The 18,175-nt window shown below is 41.6% G+C and overlaps 1 protein-coding gene across 4 annotated transcripts in view; it reads right to left on the bottom strand.

Annotated features, from left to right (window-relative positions):
- Positions 1–17,950, bottom strand: part of pla2r1 (phospholipase A2 receptor 1) — a 31,826-nt gene extending 13,876 nt beyond the window's left edge. The window contains exons 1-20 of one of the 4 annotated variants that reach the window (XM_085272582.1): positions 17,062–17,943; positions 15,583–15,963; positions 15,325–15,498; positions 15,025–15,189; positions 14,478–14,591; positions 13,986–14,132; positions 13,287–13,481; positions 13,022–13,185; positions 12,512–12,622; positions 8,025–8,137; positions 7,750–7,925; positions 7,428–7,636; positions 6,284–6,429; positions 4,400–4,484; positions 4,183–4,318; positions 4,045–4,080; positions 3,584–3,744; positions 1,597–1,661; positions 492–595; positions 271–407 (exon numbers count right to left, since the gene is read on the bottom strand). In XM_085272582.1, the coding sequence (XP_085128708.1) occupies positions 271–407; positions 492–595; positions 1,597–1,661; positions 3,584–3,744; positions 4,045–4,080; positions 4,183–4,318; positions 4,400–4,484; positions 6,284–6,429; positions 7,428–7,636; positions 7,750–7,925; positions 8,025–8,137; positions 12,512–12,622; positions 13,022–13,185; positions 13,287–13,481; positions 13,986–14,132; positions 14,478–14,591; positions 15,025–15,189; positions 15,325–15,498; positions 15,583–15,963; positions 17,062–17,209 (2,967 nt within the window). In that variant the 5' untranslated portion in view covers positions 17,210–17,943. Of the gene's footprint in view, positions 1–270; positions 408–491; positions 596–1,596; positions 1,662–3,583; positions 3,745–4,044; positions 4,081–4,182; positions 4,319–4,399; positions 4,485–6,283; positions 6,430–7,427; positions 7,637–7,749; positions 7,926–8,024; positions 8,138–12,511; positions 12,623–13,021; positions 13,186–13,286; positions 13,482–13,985; positions 14,133–14,477; positions 14,592–15,024; positions 15,499–15,582; positions 15,964–17,061 lie in introns of all 4 variants that reach the window. The other 3 variants (XM_085272572.1, XM_085272593.1, XM_085272587.1) reach the window with 3 other exon arrangements.
- Positions 17,951–18,175: the final 225 nt, after the last annotated feature.

Raw genomic sequence — 18,175 nt, forward strand, 5'->3', positions numbered from 1 at the left:
GACCCACACCCGTTTTCACACCTTGGCTCATGTGATTAGGTAGAGGATCATCAGGGGATCCTTTGTCCCTCTTTGGGGGGTCACTCCCACTGGGTTTAAATCTGGGACTCTCCACCATTTGACTCTTAGACCTGAAGAAGCTTCTCAGATGAGAAGGGAAACGTCTTCAAGCAACTTAAAGAAGTCCAGACGCTTTTCTTTCCAAGCTCCTTAGACTACGATGACCTGGATGACTGAGAACCTTCACAGACAACAAGCGTTTATCTGAACCTTGTGTCCAAAGTATAGCCATTTCTCCGGGCATCGTCCAATGTAGTGCGGTTCCCGGGGGGTCTCCACCACAGATACAGTTTCTCTCTTGCACACGTATCCATGGAGATCACTGCATCTGCTCAGTGCCCACTTCCCTGCAACGTGCAGAGCAGATCTCAGCGCTGGCATAGGGTAATACACGCAAACGAGGGCGAGCGTTTCCATGTGCACGCGCTTACCTGACGAAGAAGACATGGTGACACACGCCCTTCTTCTCCGAAGATCATCGCCAACAGCCACTTCATCAAATTTCTGAAAGTCTACTGTAGTCTTGTCACTCCACCTGCAAATGAATACATGAAAAAAAAATTGTTAATGAGGATTGTTACACGCCTGAGTGCTCTCACCTTAATAACCCCATTTTTCATTGGCACTAACCTCCACCTCATTACCTGTGACTGACAGGGTTTCACTGCTGCTGTTTTCATACTTAATATAATTGGCTTTAAAGCTAACATTAACAACTGCTGGCCAATATGTAAATGCAGTCATGCTCATACAAGTGAACTGGAGTAGATTTGCCCATTACAAACTGTGCTGTGAGCCACCGTACCTCAAACGCCTGAAGCTGCAGCTGTGAGCCTCGATATCGGTCATGTTTCCATGTAAATGTTGGACAAATTGTAACCCAAAATTAGAAAAAGAAAATGCAGTATTGAGGTACGAACGCAGTGATTTTCTCCACGTCAAAACATCAACTTAAAGAGATGATGTTGTTACTGATGGAAACGTGTTCTTTATGTTACTGTCTCCTCATGAGACCACACAGATGATTTCACTGCAGCTATTCTAGTCACTTTATGTAAGTGACTAGAAGTAGTTTAAGTAGAGACTTAAGTGATGGACAGTGAAGATTAGCTTTAAATTTTATTCACAATTCTAATTTATTAATGTTTGAAATATTTTGCAATTTTGTGACTTTTTCCAACTTCTGTTTAAGTTTTTTTATTTTAAAAAAATGAGCTTTTTTCTGTTTTTTCCACTGTCTTTCACCCACTTTATGTCCCTCCCCCCACTTTAAAGGCCAGTTGTTTATGCTGCTTTTCCTTAGTCATGTAAGGCCCATTTCACCAAATCTGCAATAGTTTGCAGCGTGAGTTCATTTCCTCTTGCTCGCTTTTACAAGTTTCACAAACTGAAACAGAACACCACACCTTTACGCACAGGCCTTCGAAAGACCTGCATTTTATAAATCACGTCTGACATTCATAAAATAACATCAGCATTTTTTCACTCACAGTAACAGAAACGGGATACAAGCTCCAAAAAAAAATCCCCACACACCTGACCTCCTGTCCAGGCGGACCAATGGACAGGCCAATCCACCACTCAGTCGGGCCCAGCGAGAGCTGAAGAGACACAGTAAACAGAAAATAAATGACAAAGAAAACTTGCGAGCCATCCTTCACCAGGCCGGAAGATTGGCTTTTCAGAGCTCCTGACATGAGGGGCCTTTCAGGCACCCTGCTTAGTCTGTTCTTGGCCTCTTTCACTGCCTTGTTTTGTTCTCATTATCCTCTCACAAGCCTCGACGCCACAAGAGACTTCTTTAGTCCGATCCAAAAGGCTTTTTGGGAGCGCTCGAGCATTAAAGGGTCCACATATGAGGCGCATTTTAGCTTGTCTCTATGCGTCTGTAAACACTCGAGTCAGGAAATCCATTGTGTTCATGCTTGTACAATCAGTGTGTGCGTAAACTGTTTGAAGAATGGATGTAGTGGCCCATTCAATGGAGACAAACCTCTGTGATTAAGCGCATTCATTTGGCTTGTTTGTCTGGATCTCTGAAAACAAGAAAATGCCTCAAAAGGTCCTGATTTCACTGAAATCACTGCAATTAGGAAGTAGGATTACTCAGCTGGACCATTAATCCTAAGAGAATTAATAGTGTTTAACATTAGAAATCATTGAAAACACATCTTAAAGAAATATAAACCACTTTGCTCTGAGTTTCATTCATTTCTGTTTTCTTAAATTACATTTCAACTGTTTAAAAAAATCTAGCCCTGGAGCCTCCTTGTAGATTCATCCAAAGTCAAGAGAGTGCTAGAGATGCTAGGAGCATGGTGAACGGTAGCTGTGAAATACCACATCGCTGATCTAAATATGGACAATCAGCATTCTCCATTAAGGCCTGCCATCTGTGAAATAAAGTAACACCAGTCACAAATATTACATCTTTCACAGTTCAGGTCAAAGGTTAGTGCTAAAAGCACATTTAGAGCTGCAGCCATTTTAATTAATTATACTAAAGCATCATAATCATCAAAATAAAATAAAAATGTATTTCCTTTTTTTGTATTTCCTAACAGTTTTGCTTTTTTGTTTCTCTGCAGCTAATGTGTATTTATTGTAGCTTTACAATATTAATGTATTGTGGATTTATTTAACTGAATACTTTCAATTTTATCTGGTTACTGTGGCTATAAAAGCCCAACAAAGTTTGGAAGTCAACAATAGCGACACAGTCTGTCTGTCTTTCATGTTCTGTAGTGGGGATATGTTAGACCTGCAACTTCAATAAATAAAATTTAATAACAATAATTAAAAAATAACAACAACAGCTGATGCCACTTTGTTAAAAAAAATTGTCAAATTAAAATTATCTGATGCAAAATGTATACTGAGGGTCAGGTGTGATGCAGGGGCAAAAAACAATTTAATACAATCAACTTTTTAGCCCATTCGAGCTTCATCAGGAGTATTAAAATGATCAAAATACATTTTTTATATATATTTACTGTATTTATGTATGTATTCAATAAATTATTGAATAATTTTCCATTTGATTACATTTAAATTAAATTATTAAAGTGGTAGGAATTAGAATATAATAAAGAAGAAATTGTGTAATATTTTAACTAATTGCATCAAATACTATTATAATACAATTAATGTTAGAAACAAATGCTAATAAATAAAATGCTAACAAGTAATCTGGAAATAAATTCTGTTACCACCTCAAAGTGATTATAAAAACTGATTTCTGTGGAATCTCATTATTTTGTCCCGTCTTTCTCCCCGAGCCTGCGATGGCCCCGCCCCTCCCTGAGCCTGGTTCTGTCTGAGTGAGTTTTTCCTTCCCACTGTCACCCAGTGCTTGCTCATAGGGGGTCATTTGATGATCTTTATTATTGTCGGGTCTTTATCTTGCAATATGTTTTTGTGATTTTTGCTAGATAAACAAAAGTGAATTGAATTGAATTTAACAGGTTGTGAATTTAAAGATTTAAAGTAGAATCCATGTCTATGAGCAGCGGCAGTAACAGACCCGCCGCAAGCGTTCCTTGACAAAGTTGAGCTCCTCTTTGGAGTGAATGGACAGCAGATAGGCTCCCATCATCTGACATGCCAGAGAGACAGCTTGCCAGTCAAAGGGCTGCTTGGCCAGCAGGTACTCAGCTCCACGGTAAAACACCCAGGGCTCGCTCTCTGTGGCCGAGGACAAGCACAGAAACAGGACACAAATTCACGTAATAAGATAGGACTACATATAGACAAACTCCTGGCTATGACACAAATATAGAAAAAGTGGCTCTGGCTTAGCCTGCTACCAGAGCTGGATTTTATGCTCATTAAATGGTCGGTTAGCACTTTCTCTCAAAACTTTTTTTTTAATCTAGCAGGTCACATGATAATGATGTAGTCGTACCCAGCAGCAGACTGTAGACACACAAAGGAAACCCTCTATGAAGTTCCCAAATGTTGAAACTAAAGACAATCTTTACTTACGCTCAGTGTACCAGTAGGGTTTGTTCAGTTTATCACCTGCAATGTAAAACAGAGTTTGGTAAATGATGCAGTCCTGATGTGTGTATAAGCAGCATGTGTGTGTAGATAGTGCAGGTGAATGTGTTTGTGCGTGTTTACCTCTGGAAAGCTTACAGATCCACTCATGTTTGGAGTCGCACAGCTGCGGCATGAACGTGTTGGTCAGGTCACTGTACGCAGCACAGTCCCTCCTGTCATCCTCCTCGCTCTTATCATCAATGAACGACATCACCACCTGCACAAAGACAAATCTGTAACACTCCACGGAGCGTTGATGGGTCACCAGGACACTCCGTGAATGTCTCTGTGTACTCACAGGAGAACCATCAGACCACTCCCAAGCTCCGGCATATTCAGGGTCTCTCTTGTTTAAACCCACCCAGAACCGACGAACCTCTGTTCTGAAAAAAGAGAAGCACAGTACAAACACAGCCACAGATAAACGGGTCTTCTAACCTTTTAGGACTCGGATATTCGGCAATGATTTTCCTCCCATCACCCCTTGGAAGACTGTCTAGCCTTTGTGAGGAGAAACAGTTTCCCTTGTTTTATATTTTGGATTTAGCTGTAGATTTAATCTCATCATTTCCATCTTATTTGGATTGTGCAGTTTGTTGCCACAGAGCCAGGCAGTTCTCCTAGAAGTGAAAGATCCTCCGTCTACAAATGATCTTCAATTAAAATCCTCAAAACCCATCAAAGTCTTTGCTGTGCAAAACAAAACTGTATATATACATCAAAATAGATAAGTGCTACAGGGTTTACTATTCAAAGTCTCGTCTTTCTGAGATTTACCCACAAGTGATGGATCAGTGTGAGAGATGTCATGCCAGCCCATGTGACCTAGGTCACATGTTCTTTCTGTCCCCAAGACTCCATGGCTTCTGGAGTCAGTTATTCTTTCCAAGGCTCTTGGGACCCAAATCTGCACGGACCCTTTTCTAGCTGTTTTTGGGCTTCCAGTCAACACTGGTCTAACCGACCCTACACACTTCAAAATATTAGCCTTTACATCACTTTTGGCTAGACGTTGCATCTTACTCCTTTGGAAATCTTCAAAGGAAACCTTCAGTTTCCTTTTGGTTTAGAGATGTGATGTCATTTTTTAAATTGCAAAAGATAGGCCTTGTGGCGAAGGGCAAATACAGAGAATTTTATCGTATCTGGGGCCCCTTCGTAAACTATTGCAAGTAATTAAACGTTCTACCAGCTGATTAATATCTTAGTTTTTGTTTTGTTTTGTTTGTTTTTCTCAATTTTATATAAGCGTGTGTGTGTGTGTGTGTGTGTGTGTGTGTGTGTGTGTGTGTGTGTGTGTGTGTGTGTGTGTGTATTATTGTATCTGTTCATGTAAGAAAAACTAACAAATATGTGAGGGGAACATTTATATACATCAATAAAAACATTTATATAAAATAGATAAGTATGTTTTTTGTAATGATCAGATTGACAGCTGTGTGCTATTTTAAACTGAGATTGTAAAATGGACTTGAATGTGTTAATTTCTTTTTGGTTTCATCCTCTGCAGTCATACAAAATAAACCTTGATTCGTTTTTTTCCCAAGACCTAGAAATGAAGTCATAGCCCACCCCCTTAGCAACACTGCATTGGCTGACCATTTGTTTCATGTTTATATTTCCGAGCTGCTGCCACAAAACAAACATGAGAACCTGATGACTGTTTTTCCGTTTACATGTAAAAATAGACAAATGTATGACTTCAGGGCTTCAAAGTCCTGGCCTGCTCTGATCTACATGAGAAACTCATTTTACAACTTGTGTCTGCACATTTTTTAAGCTTAATGTAAAACATATTTTTAAGAAAACATGAACCAAAAAAAAAGTCAAAGTGACCCCAAAGACATCCTGAGATTAATTATCTCTAATTTGAGTGACGTCTTTCTTACGTGAATCTGAGAAATATGCGTCAGAGAGTTAAATCAGTCTTATCTGGAAATGAAGACGCCCTGATGTAACTTCAGAATCTGCGGTCACCTTGTCCTTGTTCTTGATATCGAGATTGCTGCGTTAAATAACTTTTCAAATCTAAGTCTCCTACACACAACTAAAAAACTAACACCATAAAAAAGGTGGACATCTGCTCTCCAAAACCAAATAATTAAACTCTATATTCACTCCTCCAAGCACATAAAACAAAATCATCTCGTCCCATAACATTCCTGTACTGATGAGTACCAACCCTTCAAACATGGTACTGAGGAGCTGTTTAACAAACACCTGCTCCTCATAGTGTTGGAAACTGGCCAGCTGAGCCCCGAGGGCCTGACAGAAGAAGTCTGCTTCCACCCAGGAGCGCTTCATCAGGACTTTCTCACTGTGGAACACCTGGAAGAGCAACACTTGGAGTCAGCTGAGGGTTACAGGGTCCAAAGAACAGAAATGTATCCCATTATGTGCTCGTTGCTCGGAAACATGCTGATAGCTGGGGTACAATTTGGCAGTGGGGTGTTATGTCTAAAAATAATGGTTTATTCCATCCCGCTTTTGATTTGTAGCGCTGCGTCAGTTTTATAGTAAGATGTGCTGCATTTTAACTATTTTTTCAGCTATTCCACACCTTTTTCTATAAACAAGAAAGAGAGGAAACATATCAAAACATCAATCCTATTAGCAATCATGATGTATGGCGGGGATAGACAAGTGGTTTACACATCTGCCTAACTTCCTAAAGGTTCCAGTTTGAGACCGGGGTGGGGGGGACACTGATCCTGCTGTGAATTGCTTCAGAAGGGCAGCGTGGTGTAAACATGTGTTAAATCAAATATGCCGCGATCCCTCGTTTATAAGGGAACAGCTCAAAGAAGATGTTCATAGAAGGCAGGCAACAGCAAAATTATAGCCATCCGGGGGATGGGTTTTCAATAAAACCAGTGTGGGAGTGCAGTACTGATCAAACAAACACACACTGAGATGCATTTTCAGAGCTGGGATAGTAAGCTGATCGACTCATTAGTCAAGCGACAGACAGTTAATAAGCTCTAGACCCTAAAATGTCTTTTAGGATCTGTCTATTGTATTGAAGTAAATATCTTGCAGCTGTAAACTGGAGTAAACAGATACTATAGGAGACGTTTTAACTGATAATGAAAATAACTATTAAATGTAGAGCTGGTTGAAATTGGAAATCAGGAAAATAAATTGCCTGTCAGTGTGAATGTGTGAGACCCCAGGTAGCCCTGCCTGTTGCATAGTGCATGATGGGATAGGACACCGTCCCCAGTGATCCTTAGCGTGATAAACAAAACAAAAAAGCAAATATCCACATCAGATAGAGTGCATGGTGATTTGTTTAGTGTTATAAAAAAATAGGAGGATAATCTAACCTTAAAGCAGTGGAGCAGCCCAGAGTTTGATTCCCACCCTGGGGGGCACGGGGCGTAGGCATCAATGTGATGCTCTGGCAGCTGAACATCATGGTAGCTCCTGATGTTCTGCTTACACACAGCCAAGGCCTTGTGAACCTTGCAGTCTTTCACCTCCCAGCGGCCCAGAGCAGGTCCTCCTGACATAGCGACACAGCCACCGGTGCTGACTAGTGAAAGCAGAAGATGTAGGAGTATTAAAAAAAAGAGTGAAAAAGTTTACGAATCCGATTGTATTACTAATGTCAAATTAAAAAACAAACATTTCCAAACACTGGGCTACCTGGCTGGTGCTTATTCCAGTTTGTGAAGGTGAGAGGCAGAGAGGAGCCGTTATGATGAAGCCATCTGTACTCTCCCTTCCTCCCCTGGTCTTGGTCCCTGAGACCAATCCAGTAATACATGCTACTTTTGGCCCCACTTTCACTCAGCAGACTGTTGACAAATGCCTGCTCAAACCTGCCAGCAGGTGGAGCAAGAGAGGAGAAAAGTAAGAAGAATGGCAAAATGTGAGTAAAAACTTAAAATGACAAATTCAAAAATGAATTGATAAATCACCTGTTTTCCACAGTGAGAAGAGAACCCTTGCAGTAATACCCCATCAGGGCATCTTCGTAGCTCTGTTCTTGACCTGTCACCATGTAACAGGAATGGCCGTGCTTCTTCCAGCCCTAAAACCACCCCCACAAAAACACCCGTTATCAGGCTCTCTCTCACTGCTTAACTCCAAAATAAGAAAAATCGGATTTATAGGTTAGACAGGTTTTGCCTTTCGTCATCATTGTTCACATTTCAGCACTCCTGTTCAATAAACTATCTAAAGCTCTGTTCTAGGATGCCCTCTGGACCCAGTGGAGGTGGTGAGTGACAGGAGAATGGCGGCTAAGCTGTCATCCCTGTTGGACAACGTCTCCCACCCCATGCAGCAGACTGTGACAGCACTGAGCAGCTCCTTCAGTGGGAGACTGCGGCACCCACGGTGTGGGACGGAGAGATTTCGCAGGTCTTTCCTCCCCACTGCTGTCAGACTCCACAACAAAGACTTTAACTGAACAAACACACACATCCACACATGTGCAATAACACTAAGTGCAATAATCTTTTCTGGCATCGTTGTATTTTTACTCAGATGTATATAGCATTCGTATTCTATTTTTATCTTATTGTATATTTTTATTCTATTTTATTCTACTGTATATAGTATTTTATTTTATTCTATTCTGTACAGCTGTGTACTGTATTTATTCTTATTGTATTCTAATTTTTGCGTCATAACTTTTGCACTGTCCACTTCCTGCTGTGACAAAACAAATTTCCCACGTGTGGGACTAATAAAGGTTATCTTATCTTATCTTATCTTATCTTATCTTATCTTAAAGAGCAGCGATAGAGGTAAATATGCATGGTGCTTCTATTTACAGATTGTCGGGTTTTGCCTCATGTGCTTTGCTCTACAGCTTTCCATCTATTACTCGCTGAAATGTCCCTGGTGCCGTAACAGGTTAGATTAATGAGGCTGAACAATCATCCCCTCATGCCACTGATTCGAATCCAGGTTTAGCCAGAAGCTTAACAGGAGCTGACATTTTGGTTGTTGCCTACAGCTGTTTGTAGGAGTCTTTTCCCCCATCTTTATTAAATCGAGGCAGCTCTTATAAAGCAACGGGATTTTCTGAGACAGAAAGCTGAAAGGTATATTTAAGCACATGGCACAGCAGCTATTATTTACTTATAGTGAATAATGATCCCTGACGTGTAGACACGAGTGGTCAGGACCTCAGTACAGACTGCAACAGAATATGGCTTTCTATACTTTTCTGTTATGGTAATGTAAGTAAAAGTATGACAGTTTCACACATATAGTCCCGTTCCACTTTATTAGACAAACCTCCTCAACTGCTCATTAATGCAAAACTCTAAATGCAACTCAGTGTATTTAGTCCTGTGGACATGGTCACAATGACCTGCAGAATTCAAACTGAGCAACACAGTAGAGAGAAAAGGTGATTTAAGTGACTTTAAACGTGGCATGGTTGTTTGTGCCAGATGGGCTGGTTTGAGTATTTCAGAAACTGCTGATCTGCTGGGTTTTTTCCCACACAACCATTTCCATGGTTTACATAGAACGGTCCAGAAAAAAAGAGAAAATATCCAGCGAGCAGCAGTTTTCTGGGAGAAAATGCTTTGTTGATGTTAGAGGTCAGATGAGAATTCCCAGGCTGCTTTGAGCTGGTAAGAAAGCAAAAGTAACTCAAACAAACGCTCGTTACAACCAAAGTATGCAGAAGACCATCTCTGTACTTGCTACACATCATAGAAAGTTGAAACAGATGGGCTACAGCAGCAGAAGACCACACTCGAAGCCGCTACTGTTAACCAAAAAAAGAAAAATTAGGTTTTCCAAAACACAAGACTGGAAAAAACGTTGCAGTTATTGTTTTGGTGCTTGGAACTGATCTTTGGTTTTACCGCAGAGGCTGTAATCTCTAATTATCATGCTCGATCGGTTGCTGTAGTTACATATACGGTTATTACACACGGACAATACATTCAGGGTTTAGAAAAAAAATGAAGATTTTATTAACAGATCAGTCAGCACAGGCAGAATTTGAGATGCTTCTTCTGTGAAAACATCATTTCAGCCAAATAGTGCTACAGTTACTATTTTCTCTATAATCTCCAAAAATTAAGCTTGTGCACACAAATGAAGGCGTTTTACAAACTAAATCATTTAAAAGTGAACAACTGAAATGTGTCTGTAGCCTTCGAGGAACTGAAAGGTGGCACTGATCACTCAGAGATAGATAGGGTGACTGACTAATTTCAAAACCGATATAGATATTTGGTGACATAAGAAGACAATATGTCAGCCGATATCTTTTTCTTTCAGACACATGAAACATAAATAGATTTTCCTACCATTTGTTATGTGTTGCTATTTATGAGTCCTTGCTAAGATAAGACGACAGAGCAGTTTAAAAATAATCTAGTTTAATTGTTACAAGTTGTAGATTAGTTGTTTATGCTTTGCCTGACTCTGCTCTCATCAATCATCAGAATCACAATATTTTATTAATCCCTAATGAAATTATGTGGTTACAGTCACACAGATGAAATATATATGATTGACATTTTACTCTAACCTGTAAAACTTGTGATTTGCTATTTTACTGTAGAGCGTGTGCAAAAGGATGTAACTATTGCACTCTGTAGTGTGGATTAGATGGGCAGGATTGATTTCCTGTGTTGTTCTTTGGTCGTTTGGGTCATTTCAGTCTTTCACTGAATGTTCTCCTGTGACTGGCCAGCACGTCATGGAGAAGGTGGGAGGCATTATCCAGCATTGTCCTTATCTTGGACAACATCCGGATCTCCAACACCACCTTAAGGGAGTCTAGCTCCGTCCCCACAAGATTACTGGCCTTGTAGATAAGTTTATCGAGTCTGTTGGCATTTGCAACCCTCAACCTGCTGGCCCAGCATGCACCAGCATAGAGGACAGCACTGACCACAACTGACTTGTAAAAAATCCTGAGCATTGTCAGACAGATGTTAAAAGACCTCAGCCGCCTCCGAAAATAGAGACGACTCTGGCCCTTCCAGTAGAGCGCAGTGGTGTTTTTAACCCAGTCCAGTTTATTATCTATGTGTAATCTGAGGTATTTATAGTCCTCTACAATGTCCACATCGACCCCTGGATTGAAACAGGGGTCAAGGGTTTCCTGGTCCGCCTGAAGTCCACAATCAATTCTTTGGTCCAACACGCAGACTGCTTCTTTTAGCAATATAGTGTAACTAATACTGGCTGATAAATAAGTCAAACGATATGTCTTTATCATTCTGTATAATACGATAATTTTTAATTCTACAACTGTAGAACTTAATTCTACATACCATAATAGACCCATTTCTGTAATATACTTACATATCTATATTATTGCTAATATATTGTAATATATCTATATCATGGCTAAAGCACTTCTGGATGGATGCAGACTGCATTTCGTTGCCCTGTACCTGTGCATGTGCAATGACAATAAAGTTGAATTCTATTCTATTCTATTTATTAAAGCACTCAACAATCATATTTCTGCCTTATAAAAATCGCACTTAAGCCAGTTATGTTAAATAAAATATCCTTTTGACATAACTGCTAAAACTCACCTGTTACATCTGTTCTAACATGATAATACTGTAATAATATGCATATCAGCAAGAATACACGCCTGTGCGTGTGCGTGTGTGTGTAATGTGGTGAGCATGCTTGGACAAGAGGTGAGAAAACCCCCACATCCCCCCCCGTCGCTCCTGTTTCCTGTCTAGTTTGTTTTGATTCTTTAAATATTGTCAGAAAAATTCACAGACTACTCGAGCATGTCCACTGATACTGTGTCATCGGGGTAATTTCTGGCCTCCTGTTTCAGGGCATGAAGCACCCTGATGACTCAGGAGTCTGATATACCTTTGAACACAGTCAAGGAGCAACATGCATGCCAGACAACACGTCAGAGGTTGAATGAGTCAGCTAATTGTGCATTTGAAGGAGCAGAATGCCCAGAAATTGAACCACAGCAGACATGTGGCACTTTCTAACACAAGTCCTGATCTCTGTGGAGCTATTTTAATGCTACACAGCACACAATATGCCTGAAAAACTAGAAATAAGTTGTTTTTTTAGTGTCAAGTTTCTCATCAGAATGAAAAAAATCTAAATACTTAAATATTACATATTAATATTAATTTTTACAATGTTCACTATATAGCTATTTTTTTCTGTAAAAAAGCAATACTTTCATGTTTGAAAGTAAAGACAAGTACCATAATGATTCAGTTCTAACCCCAAGTCTTGTAGATGTTTCTTTTGATTTCTCAGCTTTGCCCTGCTGCGAGTAAATGTTTATCGGAGGTCGTTTTAGTGTCATGCCGTCATATAATGTGACAAAGTTTAAAGCTCACATATTGCCAAAAGATGACTTCTTATATCTTGCTCAAAGAAATCGCACATTTGAACTTGTGTGTGTTTGGGGGTATTCTTGTTTCCCTACCTCAGGACAGCCCTCATCCCAGGTTCCGTGGTGCTGAACGCCATTCTGGCTCTCTCTTCTGCACACAGCAGCCAGTCGCTCGTCACATGACGCTAGCAGCCAGTTGCCACTCTGTGAAAGATGTGTTCAAAGATGATGCGTTCCGTGATGAATGCATTCAAACATTATAAAGTGATTAACCCTGACATAATTAGATGGTTAATTTATTAGCTAATTGACAGAGAATAAATTGGCGGCTATTTCTGTAGCTTATTAATCACGAGTCCATTAAAACCTGCTTTAATGGAGTCTGATGGAAATGCATTCAGCTACTGAAAAATGAGATTGGCACTTTTCCTGGTAATAGATTAGGGTGAAATATCCTTTGTTCAACTGTTGGTAATAATAAAAGGCTAGAAGTGGGCATATTTAACATTTCATTTAATTAGATGTTTGTTTGTTTTTTAAACGGGCAGCTTAATCAGAAATGTAAATACTGCAGCGTTCTTACACCAACACAGGGTTTCCCACCTTCCTGTCCACTTTGGTACACAGTGTTCCATCCGTCAGGTTATGAAGAGGGTGATACTGGTGCCAGAGAGTGAGAGTTACTGGTGAGCCATCAGACCACTCTACAGCTGGCAATAACGCCTGTTTCCAAAGTCCAATCCACACCTCTGTACTCCCCCCAGAATCTGTCAAATATGAGGACACACACACACACGCCGCAGAATTTAGCATTTAGGGTGGATAACAAACACAGCACGAAATATCTGGATTGCATAACACTCCTTACAGTTAGCCAGGAGGTTGACCAGCATTTCCACCTCAGACAAGGAGTGGATGCTGGTGAGATTTGCCCCGTAAGAATGACATTCCTGAGAAGACTCCTCCCAGCTTCCCGCTTCTGCTTCTGGCAGCACTCGGTAGCAAAAACCATTGTGAGGCCACCAGCCATCCGCACACTCGGTATCGATATACTGCCAGTTCTCTGCAAAGGGAGAGGAGACATAAGCCAGACCAGAATATTCAGAGCTGCAGACATTATTTTTGGTCTAGCTGCCAACAGCGCAACACAGAGGAAGGCCAAAGGTTCGGCCCCCAGGTGCAGTGCAGCTGCCCAGTCACGTTCTAAGGGCATATTCACACTGGACGCAGCTGCCTTGTACTGAGCTCGAGCACGACTGTTTCCTGTCCACATTCCTCCCCTGGCTTGCACTCTCACTGCCCTATACTTTTTTTTAATTTCTTACTTAAAAAAGCAGTATTTACAGATGCAGCTATGGCTGTGGAAACATCTGAGATCCATGTCGGGGCATGGATAGAGTCATGTGCCAGAGTCCAGCTGAACTGCAGCTGGTCTTACCCTCACAACTCAAACAAACTGGATTTTGGGGGTTCAGATATGTGAGGGCACAGCACAGCACAGATACCTCCAAGGATGCAGAGAGGTCTCCAATATGTTTGTGTCTCCTGCGCGTTAACATGTTCTCACCTAGTGGCTCAGCTCCACGCGTGTCGTTAGGTGTCTTCTTGCAGATGTAAGGCAGAGCAGATTCACAGGATAGACTCTGCCAGTGACCCTCGAATCCTGAGTACACCCCACACTGTTTATTGTCCTGTAGCGGGCTGGCTGGGAGATCTGACGGGCACAAATGGTAAAAAAGCTTTGTTGGCTTTATTTCCTCATCAGTTACACAAGTTAAAGTTTTGCAGCTAGACATATTTAAACATTAAAGTGTTAAGATGGAGGGATGTTTAAGTCCTGACAGAGCTGTCGATGTACATCAGATGAAAAGGCTATTTTAGATGAAACTTCTATAACATAGGTTTTATAAAATAAGTCTTTTATGCTTTATTTTCATGATAAAATGACTTCTTTTTTGCCTTTGTTGGAGAGGCATTTCTAATATTCTCATTAGTGAAAATGTGGGGTACTTTTTAAATTTCCCTCTCACTTGGTCCTGGATAAACCAGTAGTCAGTACCTGTGGTGAAATTCACCAGTGACAGAGGGGCTCCGTCAGACCACCCCCATCCATGCCCATCCTTAATGTGGTTCAGCCCGGTCCACACCATCGCCCCAACGCTCGCCATTCGATCTACCACAAGATGCAAACACAGAAAAGTGTTGTAGTAGTTCTTAAAATACACTTCGGACATAACTGAATATACACTCATGGGACACTTTTTTAGGTACACCGGTTTAGCTGCTTGTTAATGCAAATATCTAATCAGCCAATCACATGGCAGCGACTCAATGCATGTAGACGTGCACATGGATAATTAAATGGGGAAGAAAGGTAGTTTAACGAGAATGTATGGATGAAAATGCCTTTGTGATTCCACAGGTCAGCAGAGAATGATAAGACTGCTTTGAGCTCATAGGAAGGCAAGAGTAACGCAGGTAACTGCAACAAAGGTATGCAGAAGAGCATCTCTGAATGCACAACACTACAGCAGCAGAAGACCACGCTGGGTGGCACTCATCCTAGATAAAAACAGTTTTAGTGTCTTTTTTAACATGTGCGGTACCTCTGATATACTTGTGCTCTGCCAGGCTGGTGATGCTGAGCAAATTTCCACCTTGGGCCTGGCAGGTAGACAGCGCCTGACTCCAGGTTTGGATAGTGTACAGGTTGAACTGGTAACATGCGCGCAACTCCTGGTTTGACTCCCAGAAGTGCTCACAACCGGAAACTATGAAAAAACAGACAAATGAAAACTGATAAGCACAAAGGTAAAGTGACGAAGATAACATGAGCACGCAGCAACAACGGCCTGTGATGACTTGTCTTCCTTTCTTGCACTGGTGCGTCTGTGTGTCTGGTTTACCTTGCACTGGACAGAAACCCCATCTTTCGCCTTTATCGTAGCGAGAGGTGGCTGAGCACCACAGAAGGTGGTCCTCACGCCCCTCAGTAGTACACTCAGAGTACCATTGGTTGTTGTATTTAAAAGGAAAGGCACAAGGCATTCCATGTGCATTCCCCAACAAAGTGTGGATATCTGTAAACAAAACATGCCAAGTTTCACTTGATGTCAGAAATATCTTGTGCAGACAAGGCACACAGGAAGTTTTGGGTTGTTTACCTTCATATGGATATGAGCAGGGACCCTCTCTGGGAGTGTTGTACCTCTTCCACTGATGGTAAATGTTTTTCTTTACCGCCACTAAACCTCGAACCACAGTCACCCTCCACTGGGACGCTCCATACAGCGTGTTTCCGCTGCAGCGCCACCACAGCACGGGGAGGGACACATCGCACTCGAACATCCCGAGGGGCTGCGTCGAGTCGGAAATGTTGAGGCCCAGGCACGCGCTGGTGCCCAGATTGAAGAGACGATGCTGGGAGACCCACTTCCACAGCATGCGGCGCGTCGGACGCTCGCAGTCCTCCAGCACTAGTTTCGAGCGATTTGCTGAGATGCACTGCTTCAGCGGCTCACTCTCCAGGATAAACAGACCTTTCTCTGGTAGGAAGTGATTGAAAACGGGGCAATGTGGGGCAATTCATGTGAACGTGTGCCGTAAACAACAGGGAATGCATTCAGCTTCAGAGATCAAAAAGTAAAGTACAAAGACATGCTTTTCCGCATTTCCATATCTGACGGAGCAATATTCAAGCTCGAGGAAGGCCTTGTGTTTAGAAACAAATCATGGTCTTTTGTAACTGGATACTCAAACAAAGAGAGAGGATGATTCCAAGCAGCGGAGATGAAAAGAGTGTGAATGAATCATCTCTTCCTGCATCTTGCTAGTTTGTACAGACAAAGAAAATCAGCATTATATGTTACCGGATCTAAAACAAATAACTAAAATTGTTCGGTGAGAATTTACATGGCTCAATTGGTTTAAAAAAAAAGATGCTGGTGTGCACATCCATCACCAAAAGGGCATTTTCAGTGTCCAGATATTCTTCCTCTGCGTTTTTAATGTGCACACTGTATTTGATTGCATTCTGGACGAGAACATGGGCTGATCTGAACAAAAGTAAACAAACTGTGGTTGCTGCTCATAACTTTCCTTACAGTTCAGTAAGTTGCAGATATTTATGACTAACTCGTCGTTTAAACATGCCCAGATCTTCACCTTTAAGAAGCTGGATATGCCAATATGATGCAAAGCTCTCTAAAACGCGGGGATGTAAGATGGCGAAAGATGGAGAAAATCAGCAGTCTCACACATGCAAAGGTGAATGTTTGACATTTTCCCAGAATAACCCAACTGCTTATCACTCGAATGACTCACTGGCCTATTGTGCTCATAATAAACAGACTGCATGCTCACATGCACACACACACACACACACACACACGGGGGAGAATTGAGAAAAAAAACAGCAAGAAATGTGAGCCTGGTGCAGCTGTGGGGTTCAAACTGTGGTCCACAGACCTCTATTCAGACCTGAGGAGAGTTTAGGTGAGTCTTTAGATCACCCCCTCCATACACAATTCCCTGATGTTAAACAACATCTTCATGAAATATGAAAAAAGGGAACTACTACATGCGTTATGCGTCCCATCATGTAGGCAATTAAACTTCTACTAAGGGACCAGCTGGTAACTTACTGTAAAACTCCAGGAGCTGTTTTTTCTCCAGGACTTCATCGTCCTCGTCTTCAGTGACACACACACAGCCTTTCGCCAACAACACAGTCACGCAAATAATCGCCAGAACAGGCGCGGAGTCCACGCAGCGGTACAACTGGATGAACATTTCGACAGCGGGATGCAGCGTTGGAGAGCCAATGTCCGCACATTCCGAAGATCAGAGGCGCAGGGGGTGTTTGGGGGGTTTCTTTTTTTCCCTTCTTCTTTCTTTCTTTCCTCCCCTCGTACAAAAACTTCCTCCGTCGAGTCTGGTTTTTCAGCGGGGAAACAGCGACGTCACGTCTGACGGAGGAGCCGCTGCTGTCCGGCCTGAAAGCTGCATTCCTGCCGCTCAGGACTGTTTTCGCTGGGGCAGAGCCACAAGTCTGTATTTAGACTTGACCGAAGAAAAAAACAGACAGAGGGCAGACAGACAGTTTGTCTGTAAGCTGTGTAAAGTACATGACTGTGAACAGACTGCTCTCAGGTAAACTACACACAGCAAACTGTAGCCTACAGCTGTGTCATGTCTGGGACAGGCACTCAGATATCAACAAGTACTCTGGAGTTAGGCTATGCTAAGAAAATCTATCTTTCATATTGCCTCTGTTATGTATATTTAGAGTTAACAAAAGACTTTGTATGCTTGTCACAATGTGTAATGCCTCCAACACATATAACACGTAAAAAAACAAAAAACAAAATTAAGCGTACAGGTTTTGGTGTGACCTGTAAAGGTACACAACTTTGGAATAGCTAAAAACAACAGCACTTGCGCTAAAATATGTCTTATACTGCACCTTGTATGGCAAGGATCTCTCAAAAGTTTTAACAACTCTCTATGTGAAGTTTATGGTATTATTTTTTTTGTGCCACTCTCTGGATGTATTGGATTAGTGTTATTTTTATGATAGGATTCCTCTGGCAATTTTAGGATATTGAGTCATTTATGTTGGGATTCACGTATATCTTATTTGCGCTGAATCCTCCTCTGTTCCAGCCCCGTTCCCCATTCCCTCATCCCTATGAAACCTCCTCCTTTATACTAAGTTAAAGGTTGTGTGTGAAAGGAATTTCCCATCTGTGGGGATAA

This window comes from Mchenga conophoros, linkage group LG1, assembly GCF_057382185.1.
Source record: "Mchenga conophoros isolate Kocher_MC1m ecotype Shallow Benthic linkage group LG1, M_conophoros_male_GT1.1, whole genome shotgun sequence".
NCBI classification, from domain to species: domain Eukaryota; kingdom Metazoa; phylum Chordata; class Actinopteri; order Cichliformes; family Cichlidae; genus Mchenga; species Mchenga conophoros.